At 37.9% G+C, this 18,220-nt stretch overlaps 2 protein-coding genes across 13 annotated transcripts in view; one reads left to right on the top strand and one right to left on the bottom strand.

Moving 5' to 3' along the window:
• The window catches only part of NAV3 (neuron navigator 3), a 514,063-nt gene that overhangs the window by 45,142 nt on the left and 450,701 nt on the right, over positions 1 to 18,220 (bottom strand). For 9 of the 12 annotated variants that reach the window (XM_050324425.1, XM_050324431.1, XM_050324426.1 and 6 more), the window contains 5 exons: positions 16,683 to 16,959; positions 13,991 to 14,696; positions 11,958 to 12,446; positions 3,086 to 3,246; positions 1,151 to 1,339 (listed from right to left, as the gene is read on the bottom strand). In XM_050324425.1, coding sequence (XP_050180382.1) covers positions 1,151 to 1,339; positions 3,086 to 3,246; positions 11,958 to 12,446; positions 13,991 to 14,696; positions 16,683 to 16,959 — 1,822 coding nt within the window. Of the gene's footprint in view, positions 1 to 1,150; positions 1,340 to 3,085; positions 3,247 to 5,605; positions 5,670 to 11,344; positions 11,347 to 11,957; positions 12,447 to 13,990; positions 14,697 to 16,682; positions 16,960 to 18,220 lie in introns of all 12 variants that reach the window. The other 3 variants (XM_050324433.1, XM_050324424.1, XM_050324432.1) reach the window with 3 other exon arrangements.
• The window catches only part of PPP1R12A (protein phosphatase 1 regulatory subunit 12A), a 1,052,766-nt gene that overhangs the window by 808,956 nt on the left and 225,590 nt on the right, over positions 1 to 18,220 (top strand). The gene's annotated exons all lie outside the window — the stretch shown is intronic.

Below are 18,220 nucleotides of genomic sequence, written 5' to 3'. Positions count from 1 at the left end.
TCTATTATTCTTCCACTGTTTGCTTTAATAATTCTGTTCCTCAGCAAAGGGTCTGTAGTCAGCTCTGTCCTTGAATTATGTGATATGCTTCTGTGCAGTCAGCCATCCTCTCCGTGCTGGCAACTCACAGCTTGAGTTGTCCTGTACCCTGCTGCTAGTATTACATACCCAGATGTCTGCCTGATATATCATCTAAAATACAGTAAAAGGAATCAAAAAGTATAAGTGCTAGTTGTCTGTTGTTCTGTCTAGGACTTTTTTTCTCCCCTTTTATCTCATAGCTATGAGGGGCTAGGGGGAGACTTTTAGGGCTAGGGGCAGACTTTTTTATTTGCCTATTATAAAGATCATTTATATTGTCATCGCTTAGCAGTAGAAAAGATTGGTGAGATAACATTATAGAGAGAATCTCCATGGAATTTTAGTTGTCTTTTTTTTTTTTTTTTTTAATTAAAAGGTGTGAGAACTTTGTGCTCAGGGGAATTCTGCAAATAATCAGATTTACCAGAAATGTTAGACAGAAGAAAATTTTACAGTGCATTTAATTAGAAGTTGTCAGGTACTCTGTGATTAAAAAAGAGCAAAACCAAAAGCAAACAATAAAATATTTCCCAAGTTTCAGGTGTTGCACATAGCATTAAAGAAAGCAGACCAACAGTAATCTGCATAAAGTAGTGAGTTCAGATTAAATGACAGAATTTAAATAAAGAAATTCACATAGTGTTTGATGTAGAAAATGACTACAAAAGAAAGGGGATGCTAAGTAGCACTGGTGTTTGGGAAAAAAAAGTAAATACAGAAGTAGGAATAAGAAAGCATAGAAACACAATAATCAAGGTATATTCAGACATTCCAGATTTAGAGGCAAAAAGAATAAAATAATTTTCCAAGAATGGCTTCCTTTCCTCCAATATTTCTTATAGAGGATTTGTACATGTATGAGATACACAGCAGTGCATATTACTGGGTGAAAGAAATACCTTCCACGTTTTAGGGTAAGGAAGGCCTGGGAGTCCAACTCAGCAGAATTATAAAAACTTCACAAAAACATTGAAGTTTTTATGTTGTAGAAGAAATTTTAAAATTTTACTGCACTTAGGATGCCTATTTTGGGACCAATTTGCTGATCCAAATAGTAATTCAGTCTTACCTTCTTCCATGCTGTCCCTGAATGAACCTGAATGACTAATCGCTCTTGGTCTCTCTTCTAAGGACGTAGCACTGCCACACAGTTGGGAGTCATCATATAAATCAAAAGAAGTGTCTTGTGCAGGGATGCTGTTTGAACGCATCATACTGGGTCCAGGAAGGTTGAACTGTGACAGGTTGGTAGGACTCACTAGAATACAAAGCCTTATTAATGAAGCACATTTCCATTAAGTTAATTTTGGTTCTGCACAAAACTGTAATGTAGGATAAGCATGGTTAGGTGGACTTCATGCTGTTGAGAAACTGAAAGGCTTTTATTCATACATTTAAAGGCAACACAAAAAGGGGAAGCAAATGACCTTAAAGGAGCTGGAGCTGGATGAGATTAATCCTGTAAATCACATGGTAACACTAACACTGGTGTCTGAACACACTTTTTCACTTTGTCAGCCCAAGACAGAAAATAAACAGCAGAGATTCAAAAGTTAAAAAGGAATAAGAAGTCATAAGTATTTTTCATAAGTATCTCAATTAATTAGTATCTGTATTTTATTGTTATATGCCTACATTACTGACTACTGTTAAAACCAAGATTTATTGGCATATGCAAGATGTTTATCCTTTGATTCTCAGGAGCACCTACCACTATATGAGGCTAAATTTCCTGCACCAGCACTGATGAACCTACTTTAAGCTTTTGCAAAGCTTTTTTGCCAGTAGGAAGGAAAGTCTGGTTATGGTTCACCTGGACCACACAAACCCAATGCCTAGAAGGAAATCTGTCTAACCAAATTCAGCCTCAATATTTGGACTTTTATTTTATGTTATGCAATATGTGCCTTAAGTTACAAACTACCAGAACAGCTGTGTTGTGAGAAAAAATTACTTCATAGAGCCACTATAATGGAAAGAAGCAAAGGACAATGACAAAATAAATTTTAAACCCCACAGTTTCATTGGTCTCTGTTTTGAGTACAAGAACTATAAACAAAAAGGAAAAGAAAAACTGATTACAAAGAGCTGTGTCTAAAACTACAGGAGGAAAATTCAAAGCAGTGCCTTGCTTAGCCAGGATCCAATTTAATTTTTAAAAGTAGCTTTGTTCAACGATTTTTCCCATATGTAATAAAGACCAACATTTTTACGTCTGATCAAATTTCTTTTGAGTGACTGTAACCTATAGATGCCATAAGCTGAGACAGAGTGATGGAAGTGTTAAGGCTTCAAAGCTTCCCAGTAATGGCCTAAACCATGAAAAGCTCATTGTGAACCTAGGTATGTATCAAGTGCAGAGCAAATAAGTGGCTTTCTATTAGGAATTAAAGAAAAAAAAAGTTATTAAGAAAACTAAACTTGTGTTAGATTAATTTGAAATGAGATACAGGTGAACCAAACCTAAACCTTGACCTCTAATCAAATAAATCTGCAATGTGAATCACGTGCCAAAATACTATACTGCATTCAAGGTTAGGATTTGGATTGGGCCCAGTGCAGTTACAGCCAGGTCCAGCCAGGTCCAGCTACTGAAACACATTGGAAAGGTCTATCTCAAAGCAAACTTCTGTGTAGGAAAAAAGAAATGTTTACTGTCTGGCATGACATTCACTAAAATCACAGAAAAGAACCCTACTGACTGTGAAGCTCAAAAAGTTAGTAGCTTTGAACTAGAAGGCAATTTCCAGCTCTGCCTCAAATTCCTGTCTCCTTGGGTAAGTCATAGAGTATCTGTGCATTTTTTTCTGTGTACAAAATAGGAGGTACCCTGGGCCACTCCATTAACACTGTGAGTTTCCCTTTATTAGTGAGTGAGGTACCACAATACAGTGATGGAGATGTAAAATAAACTACCTAGTTTGGCAGACTAAGAAATATGAATGGTTGAATTTTATGATTCTATTATAGAGTGGGTGAAATAGTGAAGGGAAACAGCATTTACCAAGGTTGGAAAAGTGATATTTTCCAGTTGCAGATGAAGACATAGCTGAAGGAGAAACAAGCGGGGACTGACTGCCAGTGTCTTGCAGGCCTCCAGTTGAATGGGAGCGTAGCCATTCCTTGCCTTCCTCCTGACTTGTCTGCCGGGATGATGGCGTATATCTGAAAAACCACAGCTAACATGCTCAAGACAATGACAAGGTGATGTCTTGGAAAGAAACAGTCACATAAATACCCTTCACCAGTTAGATAGGACAAAACCCTTGGAAAGCAGCAAATCTAGCCAAATGATTATTACCAGGGGCTTCAACAAGGTAAAATTTACCATCAGACTACAGCAGAAAAAAGTACAGGACTTGAAGCCCCTTTCCTCTTAATACCCCTCCCCAAAACACCATTCTTTTCCTTTGAAGAGATATGAAGAGAGACATTGCAGACAGACAACTGAGCTGACAGGAAAGGACTTCAAAGCTATAGGAAGTGTACAGGTTGATGCAAAAGCTCGGAAGCTGTATGGTTAGGATGGGGAATGAACAGACTAGAAGCCAAGAAATGTGAGTAGCCACTTACAAGATGACATCTGCCACAGATCCTGTGGGCAATTGGTTAGATGACAGGAGTGAAACAGATCAACAACTCTGAAAAAGGAATTTGCACTGGTAATGACAGCTACTCATGGTCACACACATGAGGTCTGCTGCTCTGAATGCTACAGACATTGTGTCCTGCCCCAAACTGGGGGGGAGGGAAAGGGACAGGAAAAATCCACAATTAGCAGAAGCAAGTTCTCTGGAAGGAAGAAGTCTGGCAATCAAATCATTCATCAGCTGCTTCCTATGGCAAACCAATGGAACGAGCGTAATGTGACACATGGGCTAAGAGGGAGAACTGCGAACTCACTGGCTCAGTCTCTCTTCACTAGGCTGGAAGAAGAGCAATTCTGGCAGTGGTTAAACATTAAAATGTGCAGGCAGTGTGGATCTTAATCAAGAGGTTGTTTTCAACAATGTCTGCAATAGCCTGCTTTGTTCAGCACAATCTGCTGCTGCTAAATGAGCACCTTTTCACCCACTGTCATGAGCCATCAGTGTTCCCCAAACAGCAGAAGAGGAGAAAGGGCTTTTGATATTCTGGCTTCAGGCTCATGAGGCACAAGTGTTTCTGCTTAGAAAGAAGATTAAATGAACATGTAAGTTCTTGTGTTGTGCTTGGGGTTTTGTACAATATTTTATGGCACTAAACCATCTTGTTCTTATTAAATATTTACTTCCTTTCCCCTTTCAAAATGACACTACGACATTTGCCTGTAATTGTGGTAGAGCACAGACTTACCAAGTGGTTATCACATTGGAAAGATGGCAATATGAGAATTAAGAATCTGAGTTTTGGACTGGGATCTCTGCATATTAAATCAAACTTAAATTTTTTCTTGGCTAACTGATCAGGCTTACATGCCTATAAGCAGTTTTCGCACTCCATTTCACTTTCAGCTTGCAGCCACTATTACAGTTGTACAGACACAAACCTTGATCATCCCATTGTACCTTTGCAGAGTTGTGATTATGCCTCTTTTGTGTCTTCCACCTTTTCCATTCTCTACAAATCCAAAATGATTGTTTTGGGGTAACAGGAGATTTGATTAAATTCTTATTAAGGAACAGCTAGTGCAGAAGGTGCTTTATAGTGATAACAGTTTAGCACTATCTTAAAATTTCATAAATATTATTTATCCACAACTCAAGAGATTTACTGTGTAATTTCAGTGATTGGAAGGCTGCAGAGTGTCTTTGTGCATGCACATATATCCTTGCTTGCCAAATCTTTTTCCTGGATTGGGGAGATAGTCTTCCATTGCTGATGAGACCAGCCAAGTTACCTAACGATCCCCTCCTTTAACCATGGAGCAGAGAAGAAGGTGGATAAATTCTGTTTTCTGTGATGAAGACAGCTCTATTTAGTAAGGAATTAGTAGCAAAGCTGGACTCTGAGTATTGTTGGATAGGGACCAAGAAGACTATCTAGAGCAGGATTCATTTTATACGTACAAACATTGGATAATACTAACAAAATTAGTATTTCTTAGCCCTACCCTTTACTAGATCTTCAATTCAAATTGCATGAGTGTGTCCATTGAGAGTTCAAGTTCAGATCCACCTCTAAAACCTTGTTTTTCTCAGTAATGTTCTCAATAATTAGTCCTATTAAATTGCATAAATATCTTGTTATGTCTCTTTTAGCTCTCCAGGATTCAATGCCTTTTAAGATTCGTTGCATAAGGAAATGATCCTTAAAAGTAAAAAAGTATGTACTTTTCATGACATATCTTGAAAGGAAATTTATTCATTTGGCAGACTTGGAAAGAAAAGGTCCGTTGTTAAAAAATACATTTTCTGGTTTGAATCTAAATTCCAAGAATTCTGTTGTAAACAGGATCAACAAAAGGAGAAAGAAAAGTAGAGGCAGTGTAGAAAAGGTTACAGGAAAACAAAGAAGCATTAGTCATGCTCAAAAAAATATATACCTTAATCCCTTTTTGGGTAGTGTATTTCTGTCAAGCTGTATGCTGTTAAAACAAAAAAAAATCCCTAAGGACATACAGTAAACAGGACTGTTCAGAATAACAAATTTTAAAGCTCTACGTTTCTGCGCATAACAGAAGGTTATTTAATGCCTTTTAATATAACCTCCATGCTAAATCCCTTATTCATTGGAGGGGACAATAGGACATGGACTGTTGCACATTCATTTTTCATCTAGACGTGCTCTGGGCTGGGTCAATAGTAATTTGGAGACTGTTCAAGTCAGAAAGAAGTGTTTCTTTACCACTTCTAACCTTCCCACAGCTTCACTCTGCAATCTGTATGAAAATCATATGGTCACAGCATGAATCTTTATTTTTCACAGTTGCCTATGATAAGCCAATAGATTTCAAAAAGAAATGAAGGTTGTGGCACCTGCTAAGGGACAGCATGGCCTTGCCAGAAGCCAAATGACAGCTCTGCATGTAGAAATATGGGCTAGAGATACAGGCTCTTGGCTGTGTTGAGGGGCTCACATAGTAGTGATAGTGGGGACAATGAAAAGTGGCACCAGAGCAACACTGTTCCATATTCATGCACACACGGTGTCTGAGCAGCTGATTACCCAAAATCTATGGCTGGAGTTTTCCTCATTTAAACCCCATCACTAGAAGGGCACCCACCAGTCTTCCTTCCAACAACTGTCATTTGGGCATTTCATCATAAAGTCTTGGTAATTCAGTCTCTGACTAGTGTGGGTCGAACTAGTTACCATCAAGCATTTTTCCCTTAAGAATATAACTTAGTGTCACTGTACAGATTAAATGGTGAAATGACTTTAGAAAGTTTCTGTACTACATATCATAATCACATCTCTGAGAGCAACAGTAACTTAGGATGCTTCTTACCCAAGAAAACTCTCACACCTTTATTAAAGGTGGTTTCCTATTTTGCTGGGAGTGAAGGGTGTCCTACTGTCTTTAATCTTCATCCAAGTAAGTAAAAACAGTGAAAACATTGTTGGCATTAACAATCCATTAATATTAGGGCTCTAACTAATGGATGCAAATCTCCTGCCAACAGGAAGTTTTATAAGCAAATGTAATAATTTAATAAGGGCTTTGTTCTGCATGTGGAGAAAGGAAATGGAAGGAGAAACTTAGCAGAATTTTAGCACAGGCATTGTAGTCCATGTGAGAGTAGTCCCATGTGGGACTATATTTTCAGCATTTTGCTCCCAACATAACTAATGGGACCAAGAATGGTTGATAAAAAGCCAGCATAAATTTGAGTGCATGATTCACTTATTTTTTAGTCCCTTATAGAGAAAAATGGGGCCTTGATGTTCTTTTATATACCTTTATGCACCTCTAAATTTAAAAAAAAATTAAACATGGTCATAACACCAGTTTCTTCTGCAAATACTTAAAAATCCTAATGAACAATTTATTTTCTAATATTACTTTAACTTGAAGAGATATGTATTTCAAAATAATTGATAGCACATTATCTAAAAATAAAGGAGTCAGAACTCCTTTAAAGCAATCCACAAGCCAAAAGTTATGTCAGTCAGTTAAGTAGACTAGTAAAGACCATAGGATTTTGCAAAAAACCTTTTGAATTCAGATACTCAAATGAAATAGGGGTCAATATTCCTCAATATAAGCATGGAGTTGTTGCAGCTGCATAAAAGTGAGTGTAGTAAATACTCATTATATGTTTTTAAAATACTAAAGCTTATGTAGACACTCCTAGATTTCAGATAATTGTATGAAACCATTAACCATGGTTTCATGTAACTATTACTTCAGACCAATAACTTTTAGTATCTAAAATCATTCATCCACCAAAAGCTGAGGACAAGACATCTACAGAAACTGGACTTTTGGTAAACAGAACTGAATTTACCTTAGATTTCTAAGGATGATATGATAAAAAAGTCAGTCCTTTCCTAAAAGAATCAATGCATACATGAACAAATACTAATATAAAGTGAGGATGAGAATACCATAATATTCCTGATGTTTTCCTTTGCCATTTCAATTGCAAAAGGCTTTCTTGGAGGAAGATGCATGCAGATGTAGGCTGAAGTTATCAAGCCCACTGTATCTAGTTCTCTTTTATTTATTTTGCAGTGCTGAAACTCACTGCAACTTCTACTATAGAAAGCCTTTCAGTTCTCAGTTTCCTACCTGCCCTTGGTGTTGAGGTTACCTGGGGAAGAAGCCATAATACTATACCCTTGGGCTATACATATAACTATTTCAGAGATGTTTAAGGAATAAAACAAATTACTGCAAGCTAACAAACAACTAGAGAGGTCTGTGACAGGCTGGGATAAGCTGATATGGGTCATATAAATGAGTTTCTACAAATGATTGAGGACATAAGAAAATCTGATACATGATGCACTGTTTCACACCTTAAAACCACAACCATCAATTATGATGATAATTTAAAATAATTGAATGTTTTGAAGAGCGTAGGTGGATTTCAATGCATTTTGATGGCCTTCAAAATGAAACATTCTTTTAAAGTAAACCAGAAAAGGCTGGTCATGTAATTAGAAACCACTTCCACTCTGCTGATCTTAAAATGTAGCTATTACTGCTGCTGAGACCACTGTTAATTCCTATATTTCTGCATTTTTAAGCACCTCTTGCTGTGTCACTCAGGCCAAGCAGAAGAAAGTCACAAATCTGCAATGCCCAACAGCATCTAAGGGTTTGAAAGAACTTGTGGTGATGTGTCCACCTGGAAAATGCTATAATTAAAGTAATGATATTTCACCAATTAATTCCTGAAGATGTCTTTGTTTTACAAAATAAGTACCCATATGTTTTATTTTGATGCCTTTAGATTTTTGTAAGGTAAAATACAAGTGTCCTCCCATACAGAGAGTTACACTGCTATGACAACAGAATTAGACCTGTCTAAACAAATACTGCTAGTGCAAAACCAAAACCAGCAAAAGGCCTGAGATATGCAAAATCTGCTGAAAAAGTAAATAATTTGTTAGTATTTATTGAGCCTATTTCCTTTCTATTACAATATAAAAGAATCTCATTGAATAATACAAAATTTGGCTGCAGTAAACTTCAACCCTTCACTCCAGAGTTGTCAGGAAGTTCTGTGTTGATGCCATACCACCGTTCAGTGGGTAGTCTGAAGACTGTGGGCAATGTGGACAAAAGACTTTGCAGATTTGCTGTCTCCATGGCAGGTGACTGATTTTTTGGAGGCAGTCAAGGGCTACTCTCCTTCACAGAAAACTCAGACATTTTGTTCTCATTTTCTGGGTTCTTTCCAGCTGCATCAAATCTTTCTTAAAACTTCATGTCCCCAGGTCTTCAACTTAAAGCCTTAACACAAAAAGGTAGAGTGGGATACCTACTTTCTAAGACTTATATGTGATATTTTCATTTTCAAAATGTTTTGTCCCAGCAATGGCACTATAACTCCTTAGACACTTTCTGCAAAATAGCCTCACCATTTTCCATTTTATATCTGTTCAAATATATCCTACCCTGTTATATCCCTTCAGACAAACGAGCTTTTGATCACTAATCCTCAATATGTCTTTACCAACCAGTCAAGCATCTTTTTTTCTCCTGTTTGCTCATGAGAATGTTATTTGAAATAGCACTTAAAGTTTCACTAAGTTTAGGATTTTTACTGTATCTACTAATTCCTTTCCTGAACTCAAAAAGCCTATTTTCCTGCAAATGAATTAAATTAGTCTTATTTAAAAGACTGTTTATGACTTATCCCATGTTATCTCTCCCTTAACCCATTTTGTTTAATGTTCTTTCCCTGCAAGGTCGCCGTCCCATACTCCCCTCGCCATCCATCCCAGGTCTCCTCCTCACTCTTTCATCAGCACAGACCCTTTGAAAACTCTGCTTCAGTTCTAATGACTGCAGGGTTATTTCAGAAGTAGTGAAATGAAAAGTTCATCAGGACCAATAAAATGGAGTGATTTTTCACCATTTCATTTCCTCTTAGTATGCTTGCCATTATTGATATTTATCTATCAAATTGCAGTTCAAATGTGCTTCAGTGAAGCAAACCAATATTTTTTCCTATCGTCTATCATTACCTTTCAGTTTCTCCTAGGCTTTCTCTGCTTGCTTAACACTGCTTCCTAGTTGCATCTCATTGTACACTTCAGTCTTTCTGATTTTGTCTCTATATTATCTTAGTATATCTGACTATACAGACTGCTGATTCAGTCTTTTGCAAGCTCTAAAGTGACTGAAAAAAAAAGAAAAGGCTTCTTCACAGATAATATTTTATGCCATGCCATGATACAATTAGCATTGCCAGAGGCATTTGAAATGTAATCTGAGTTTACAAAGGAAAAGGGATATAATCTGCTGCCAAATCTATCTGTCTCCAATACACCAAATTAATGCTTTTAGTGTGGAAAAAATACTTTACTACATGTAAGTTTTAATGTATAAATGGGTTTGCAAATAATTTAGCACTTGTATCAGACCCTTCAGAAAAACCAAACTGCAAAAACCCTATTGAGGCTATAATTCAAGAAATGATACCATTTACTCAAGGTACATACATTCCTCTGAGGCCAGATCAACATAAAAAAAGGCTCTCTCTGTACTCAGTCATAATATCCCCATATGCACAAATCCGAAACTTCAAAATATTGCCAAAGGCAAAGTATTTGGAACACTGAAATTAAGTCAGCGAACAAATACATGAAGTATTAGTAGTGGGGGTTGCTCAGGAGCTTATGCCAAGGCATTAACATTTGAAATGTGAGGTTTAATATTCTCTGTATAAATATAATCTTTGGCATAAATTCATACCCTTCCACATCATTCTATTGACCTCAGCATCCATATATGTAGCACTGATGGATTTTATAAGCTAAGTATTAATGATTGGCCTTCTAAGAAATATTGTCACATTCGGATCATGGCACACAATTCAAATTTCTATTTAAGAATTAAAGGCACAGTGCAAATTACAAATTACTCCTGTATCAGTGTATTTTTATCTACTGTTGTCAGCACACATTATATTGGTACACATACATGTTTTATAGCGTTGTACTCATTGAGATGCGTGATTTTTAGCCAATGTAGTAATATTTGTGAATGTAACATAAGAGGATGAAATGTGTGGAAAGTTTCCATCTAAACTTGTCAAAGGGTTTTTTAGCATTATGGTTTTGATCGCAGTTTTTTTTAATGTTGGTTCTCTGAAGTGAAATTTATATATGGAAAGGATTGATGTTGAAAAATCTCAGGGTTTATATAAAGGGGGGAAAATCTTGACATTGTATATAAAAGATCTTTTTTTACTTTAAATGATTGCGTGGTTAAACAACTAACTAAATTTAAAATATAAAAGCTAAGTTTAAAATATACTGAATAAGTATAATATTCTTTTTTGGATCAAAGGCTAAAAAAATATTTGCTAATGATGTTTAGTGCCCCATGTGAGATAAGAGTTTCACAGTCAAATCTTGAAAATTTTTACATGAAGTAAAAGTTATTTAGTGCCTCGCAAAGATTATTTTTTTTTCTCTTATAAAAGTCAAATCAATGAAAAGGAAAAGCAAACAAAAAAGGAAAAACTCAAAAACTTGGTACAACTGTTCAGGCTGGTTGCACCTCTTTATAATATAACTTATATGGTAAAATGTTTACATATCAAAAAGATCTTTAATAGAGCAAACAGAGGAAAACACTTCCTTGAATTTCCTTATTCCAGACCTCTGCCAGGACTAAGCATATAGTGAGGATCCCATCTTGTCAACTGTCTCCCTGCCAGTGCAAGTGCATTTCAGTAAGGATCTGTAAAGATCACCATGTAGGAAGCTACTTGTCAGGGCTGAGTATTTTAAGGGAGGACTGGTCAGCTGAAGGCCAGGACCAATCAGCTCTGCCTGTGTTTTGAGCTAATCTGGAAGCAAAATGGTGGGGGTCCTACAGCTGGAGGTTTGCTCACAAGAGGGCAGGATCTTTGGAGCTGCCAGTTGGTGGGACAGCAGGTAGATCCAGCATGTAGGAATCATTTTGTGGCTGTTGGCTGTTTAAATTTGCCTTTAATTAGACAATTTTCCCCTTTTCTCTGGTGGTTCTCCAGAACTAGGGAACCAAAAAAACTTCTCAAGGTAGAAAAAGTGCTTGTAAAACCTTAAAAGGCAGTTGATTCCACATCCAATGTCTTTCAGCTTTCTCTTCTTCCTTCTTTTTTTACAAAGAGGACTAAGCTGCGAATTAAACAGTGTCCCTTTAGCAAAGCGGGTGGAGGGTTTATTTTTTTGGCTCCTGTCCTTTTGCCTCTCACTGATTTTGTGGTCACTATATCTATAGGCAAGCTCACCTTTCCGAAAGAGTAGATCTGACGCTTCCAGTCCTCATGAGCAGGCTCTGAACCTCCTGAGTGCTTGTTGTCAGTCCAGAGAGAGAGCCATGATGGCTAAGAGGAAGGTCAATAGACTCGGAACTGGTGTGAAGGCTAGTCATGGACTGGTAACTTGGTGTATCCTTACTGCCCGCTGAAGAGCTGCTCAGGTTTGCAGCCCACACAAGACCACCTGATGTAAAAGAGTGCACTGAGGCAGGACTGGAAGCCAAGGAGTGACTTAAGCTTACAACATCTGCATTTAAGTCCGAAGGTTTACTGAAGAGGGGGCTGCTGCTACCACTTTGCCCACCTGCACTGCCCATGCTGCCTGTGCCCGAGGATGGCGATTCCAGGCTGCCTTGCCGTGCCAATGTGGTACTAGGGCTGGGCATTGCCGATGTGGGTTTCACACCTTCAGTACTGGGTGCAGAGGCAGCTTTACCACTTGCCTTGGCACCAAACAACCTAAATGTAAAACAAATAGCTTTAGAGAAACTGATAGCCGCATTAAACATTCATGGCGCAACATCCTAAGAGCCAAACTACACATTTTTAATTACTGCTACTAAAATCATGCCTACCTAGTTAACCGATTGCAGCGCAAAATTAAAATTACTTAACCATATCACAATAATCAGGGTTTGTTTCTTTAGATACAGATCTCATTCACTCCTATTCAGATGTGCTCTTTGCACATAGAGAGCCTCCCAGAGAGAGGTAAAATAATCACATTTTTGTCTTAGTTCATAAACAGATTACACTTTCACCCAAATTCAGTAATTAAGCGTTCCCAAGTCATTAGCTTTTAAACCTCTCACTTCTCAAATCTGCTAAGATGAGTGCAACAAACACTTGCAAAATCCTTCATAGTTTAATGAACATCTAAGTATTTGTGCAAAATTTCCCTCTTGTTGTTCTTTTGCACAGATGGTCATGCGGTCATCAGTCATGTAGTAACCACTCAGACAGAATAAACTGCACTATGGCTAAATGGGCTCAGTTTGTCTCCAAGGGCAGTAATGACAGAAGTGTGTTTCACATAACTTCTCCCAGTAATTCTAGAGAAGAAAATTCTACAGTGATGATGGAAAAATAAATTGCAAATCCTCTAAATTTGAACTAAAATGTCATGTGATGTATTGATGTATTTCTGGAAATATTTTAAGCACCTTAAAATATTAAGGTCCAGCTCATAAATAATTAGTAAATAAATACAAAACTTATCATGATGTAAAGTAAGCACGTCTAATAACAAAAGAATCCATTTTCCGTATTACCAAGCCCACAATACTCAGCTGCAGATCCCCAGCAGCCTGGAAATGCTGTTTTAGTAATTAGGCACAAGAGGGCACTATTGGCTTTTTCTCCAGCAGTGCAAGTGCTCCATCCCAATTTGCACTCCATCCAGATTTATACTTCCAGAAATGTTACAATAGGGCATTTCCAATTGAAATTTAGCCTTGCCAATGTTTGTGACAAAAGATGTAACAAAGCTGCTAAGATAATGAAACGTTTGTAGCTGGAGCTGCCAACAATGTGAAAGCAAATCTAAATCCTTATAATTTAAAGAGCTCTTCAGTTCTCCATCCAGAATATGGCACTGCCTGTTCCAGTAACAGAATGTGTCTGAACACAGAGTCCTTTTTCCCTTTGCGGGTTTACTAGAGTTTTGAGAGGGAACTTCTCTTGTGGTTGAACTTAAAATGATAGAATATCTTGAGTTGGAAGGGACCCATAAGGATCATTCACCCCAACTTTTAGGCTTCAAACTGTTGTTAGGGGGATGTACCTAAAGATCAAGGAGCAGCCATTTCAGGTCTGGGAAGGTCTTTAAATCTTAAAGAAATAATTGTGTTGTATAAAAAATATCACCCTTTTATTTTTCTGTACTTGATTCTCTGTTTTTGACAACATATACCCTGAAAAGGCTTTTTGCACAGTACTTCAACACATTGAAAATCCTTGCTTTATATATTGCAACTTCAGGAAATGATAGAAAATGTACTAACCTTCGAAACGTAGGGGAAGCAATATCCGGGTATTTGGATCCTGGCTGTCTAAGTCCTGGTGTGCCAGAGGCGCTTGCCGAAGTTGGGCTGGATTTAGGAGAACTGGACAGTGAGACACTTTCAGAATCGGACACAGCCACTTTCTCCTTTTCCTTGTCTGTCTGGTTGATGGTGACAGGGCTGGACCGCCCAGACCCAATCTTGCTTGGCTCTCGCAGCTTGGTGGCAGCAGCACCTGCAGACTTGCTGCTCACATTGGAGTCGATGCTGCTGGTGCTGGAACGGTGGCCGCCCCTGCCAGGGATCCCACTGCCGCTGGATTTTGATGGGCGAGGTAAACTTCGATATTGTAGAGTTGTCTTTGAGCTCACATGCAGGATGCCATCATCCTGGTTTTGGGAACCATCTAAGCTCGTTTTCCTCCCTGCGTTGGACTTCCCACTGATGGCTGAAGATTTTGGCATTTTTCCTAGAGTTGCTGACCCGCTTGTGATGGTCGCTCCACTTGCAGTGATTATGGTAGAAGATCCCAACCCAGACTTCTTAAATCCAAATGACCCTGTAGCAGTTGATCTCCCAATGCCAGAGGGAGGCTTTTTTCCTTCATCGCCACTGCTTTTTCCTGCATCCGATGGAGAGCGCTGTATGGAGGCTCCTTTCAGGGGAGTTTTCACTTTTTCTGAAGCTTTTGCATCATCGGTTTTTCCTAAATAAAAGTACATTTGAAAAGGTCACTTGCGTTTAAGCTGTAGTGTCTCAATATCTAATTCCAACACTGTATGATTACAATTTCAAGATGAAAAAATACAGAAATAGAAAAATTGCCCTAAGAAAACAAACCAGTTTGGCCTTTAGTTTCCCATCAACTTTCAGTAGCAGGTATGACACATTACAGGTAAGCATTAAGTATTAAAAGCTTGAAATTCCCCTGAGGACTTGCAGTTTCTGGAGAAACAGCTGGAGAATGTAGTTGCAGAAAATTAGCTTGAATGAACTATAAGGAATTTTATTTGACTTATTTTTTCTGTTAATAGTATTTCTATATGAAAGAAATAATACTTGAAAATAAAACATAACATCTAATTAACATTTCCCGAAGTATGACATTTATTATGTATGTAGAGTCTACTGGTACTTATTGAGTTCTTTCGTTTTCACTGATTACATTTGTTTGGTTTATGAATAAGTTTGTTCTGGTTTTTTGTTACACAAATTATCAGGGAGTGTAATGTTACATTATCATGGTATGAATCTTCTTGATTTATAACAATATCAACTACACGTGTTATATAGTCTCTGTCATATCCTTGATATCTTCTCAATATTTTTGATTTTCTGAGAGGTTGTCTTCAGTCCTGAACAGGCGCATAACTATATATTTCTACGTAATGTTATTGTAACATTCAGAAAAATTTCTCTTAAGAAACTAAAATGTAGCAAAGAGCAACACCTGCAAGTCAGACTAAATCCATTCCTGTTTTTATCCAGTGCACATTTCATGCTACACATGCCATGATATGGATCAGACCTGGCAAACATACAGATCATTAGTATATGCTTTACAAATAAGGTTTTAATTCTATGTTGCACTGTGGCTGCCTGTTCATCATCAGCTAAACAGATCTGGGAAACTTAGCCTGGCATGCAGTAAACCTTTTGGTATCTCCATTTTTTAATTGATATTAGAAAGGTGTGATTTCTGTATCCATATGATCACTAACCATGGCAATACTCCTCAGGGATCTTACAGACCAGAGTCTGATCAACGTTTAGCAGTTCTAAATTGCAAAGAAACAAAAGGGGTTAATGAAGGATTTGAATTAATTCTGGGGAAATCTTTGTTAGTTGCCTTTACAACTGGAGGTTGAAGCATGATTATGTACTATTTTGTCAGGATATGACAAAGCTCCAGAAAATGTCCTACAAAGAATCCACATTTCCATAGTAAAATGATGGATTAGGATTAGATGGCCTTAATAATTATCTGTTCCACAGGCTTTGGAGTCTTTCTGCAAAACTAGATTGCAGAAGTGGTTACTACTTCTGAGAGGCCTTCCAAAACCAGGTAAGAAAGCATCTGTCACTGAAAGCATGTAAAAGACATGTTTTTGCAACTTTTTTCTCTCTTAACAGTGGTCTCTAGAACACCCACAGTATCTGGAATATGGGAATTCATTTTTAGTTCAGAAATAATTAAAAATATAATTTTGAATATCCTCACTTGAACATTCAATCTTTTTGACTCAGCTTCTAATATTTGACCATTTCTAAGCATTGTTCAATTATCTAAGGTTTTCTAGAGAACAAGGATAAGGCATAGATGAATCAAAAAATAGTTTTAAGTATTTCTTAATAGAAGCTGACATACACAAATGATAGTACAACAAAATGCAATCACCAATCACAGTTTTTGTTGTGGATGCATTCATGTGTGATTAATAAATTATTAGTATGCAGTGTAGCGAACTAACAGTTATAGAAATTAACAATTTAGTATATTATTAAAATCTTGGCTTACAGTCATTTGTGGGAGGAACTATCAATATGTTTACAATGCTTCGTGCCTATTACAAATATATAATATCCATCAATTATTTTTAGCACACTAAAGATTCCTTACTGCTTATAGATGAATTCTAAGTACAAAGCTTTGATTTTCAGTACTGTAATCTGAACTACAGAAGTTTCCTACCTGGGGTCTTGAGCGCGCTTGTTCCTGCTTTGTGCCTGGACTGAGCTGTTCCTACTTGTGCAGTCATACCTCTTCTCCAAGATCCAGTCTGTGATATAGAGACAGATGCTTTCTGCCCCCCCTTCTCTGACTCTTCAGACAGCCCTGAGGGAAGGCCTTTCCACTTGCCACTGCTGTCTACACTGCTGTCAAAGTCTTCCTCTGGTTTCTTCAGTTCTTCAGTGCTGCCCCAAGTTTCGCTGTCTGTAACTGAGCGCTTCTCTGAGTCCGTCTTCAGCTACAAGAGATTTGCATGAGAAATGGTAAGTCCAGGCACCTTCATTATTTGCTGATGTCTTAAATCACAGGAGGGAAGGAGAATAAGCATATTTATTTATTTGCAGCAAGGGCCACAGAAACTTTACTTCTAAAACATTAGTATCCTCATTCCAGAACTTTAAAAACACACCCATTTGGGGAAGACATTTCTCTTTTTTTTCTTTTTTAATTTCAAAAGATTTCATCCCTATTCTTCAGATAAACCTTAATGAAATGAAACATAATTTCCTCTAATCATCAGTGGTGTTACCCTATTGTTCCTCAACTCTGTCTGAATTTCAGAAGTGAATCACTGTGCTGAGAGGTTTTACTAAAAGGTTGGGTGAGGGAATTTCTAAATACACTACTAAAATCACCTCAGTCTGGTTTCCTGCCTTTTCCTACCCAAACCTTCCATTGACTGAATTAGGAATATTTCTCTAACAGCACAGAGTATGCTGTGCCACCAGTGAGCAAGGTTAACATCTTCAGCTAGAGTTGATGGCTATTCTTCTGGTCTCTCTCCACAGAAATGAATTGTGTCCAACAAGAAACTCACTCTAGCTGTATCAGCCAGGAGAGCAGCAGAGAGGCTTACGTGAGTGCTAACCATCAGCATTGTGAAGGCAAGCATCCAGGCTCCTGCTTACTCTGAAACTCAGACCTATGTGGATGATACACCACTGAGGACCTACCGATCCTGTGACATCTGTTTTCCCTGAGGCATGTTGATAAGGAAGGGACTGCTTCAAGGAGCAGCCCAACAAAACAGACAGTGTAGAAGCTGTGAAAGTGGTTTAAATAGAAGTGATGGAGACTGACCCTACCCTCTATGTTTGACAAGACTGCCATTCTTTGTGCTGACAGGCTGTTCAGTGTGACTCCTCCTCTTGTGTTTTCCTGCAGACTCCTGACCTCAGCCTCAAGCCTTATTTGCACATTACCATCTCACCAGTCCTGCTTGTCTCTGCCTCTCTTTAACAGCAAAAACATGGTGCTGCTCTCAGGTATCACCAACCTAAGAGGGGCTGCAAAGTGGATCACATTCAGGGACGGACTATTTATAATTCTGTGCTGTCACGACTCCTTCACCACAGAGACCCCTCTGAGGCTGCTTCCTAGGCACTCTTGTCATAAGTAGGATTAATACTGATTAGATGACCGACAGATTAATCAGTTCCTGTTTACATATTTGTCATTTGAGGTGTGCAAAATGCAAAAGCTCTCTGCATTTCCATAAT

Source organism: Myiozetetes cayanensis, unplaced genomic scaffold (genome assembly GCF_022539395.1).
Source record: "Myiozetetes cayanensis isolate MyiCay16 unplaced genomic scaffold, myiCay2020 scf3, whole genome shotgun sequence".
Taxonomy (NCBI): Eukaryota; Metazoa; Chordata; class Aves; order Passeriformes; family Tyrannidae; genus Myiozetetes; species Myiozetetes cayanensis.
Note: the sequence above shows the minus strand (reverse complement) of the source record. Positions and strands in the feature narration are given on the sequence as shown.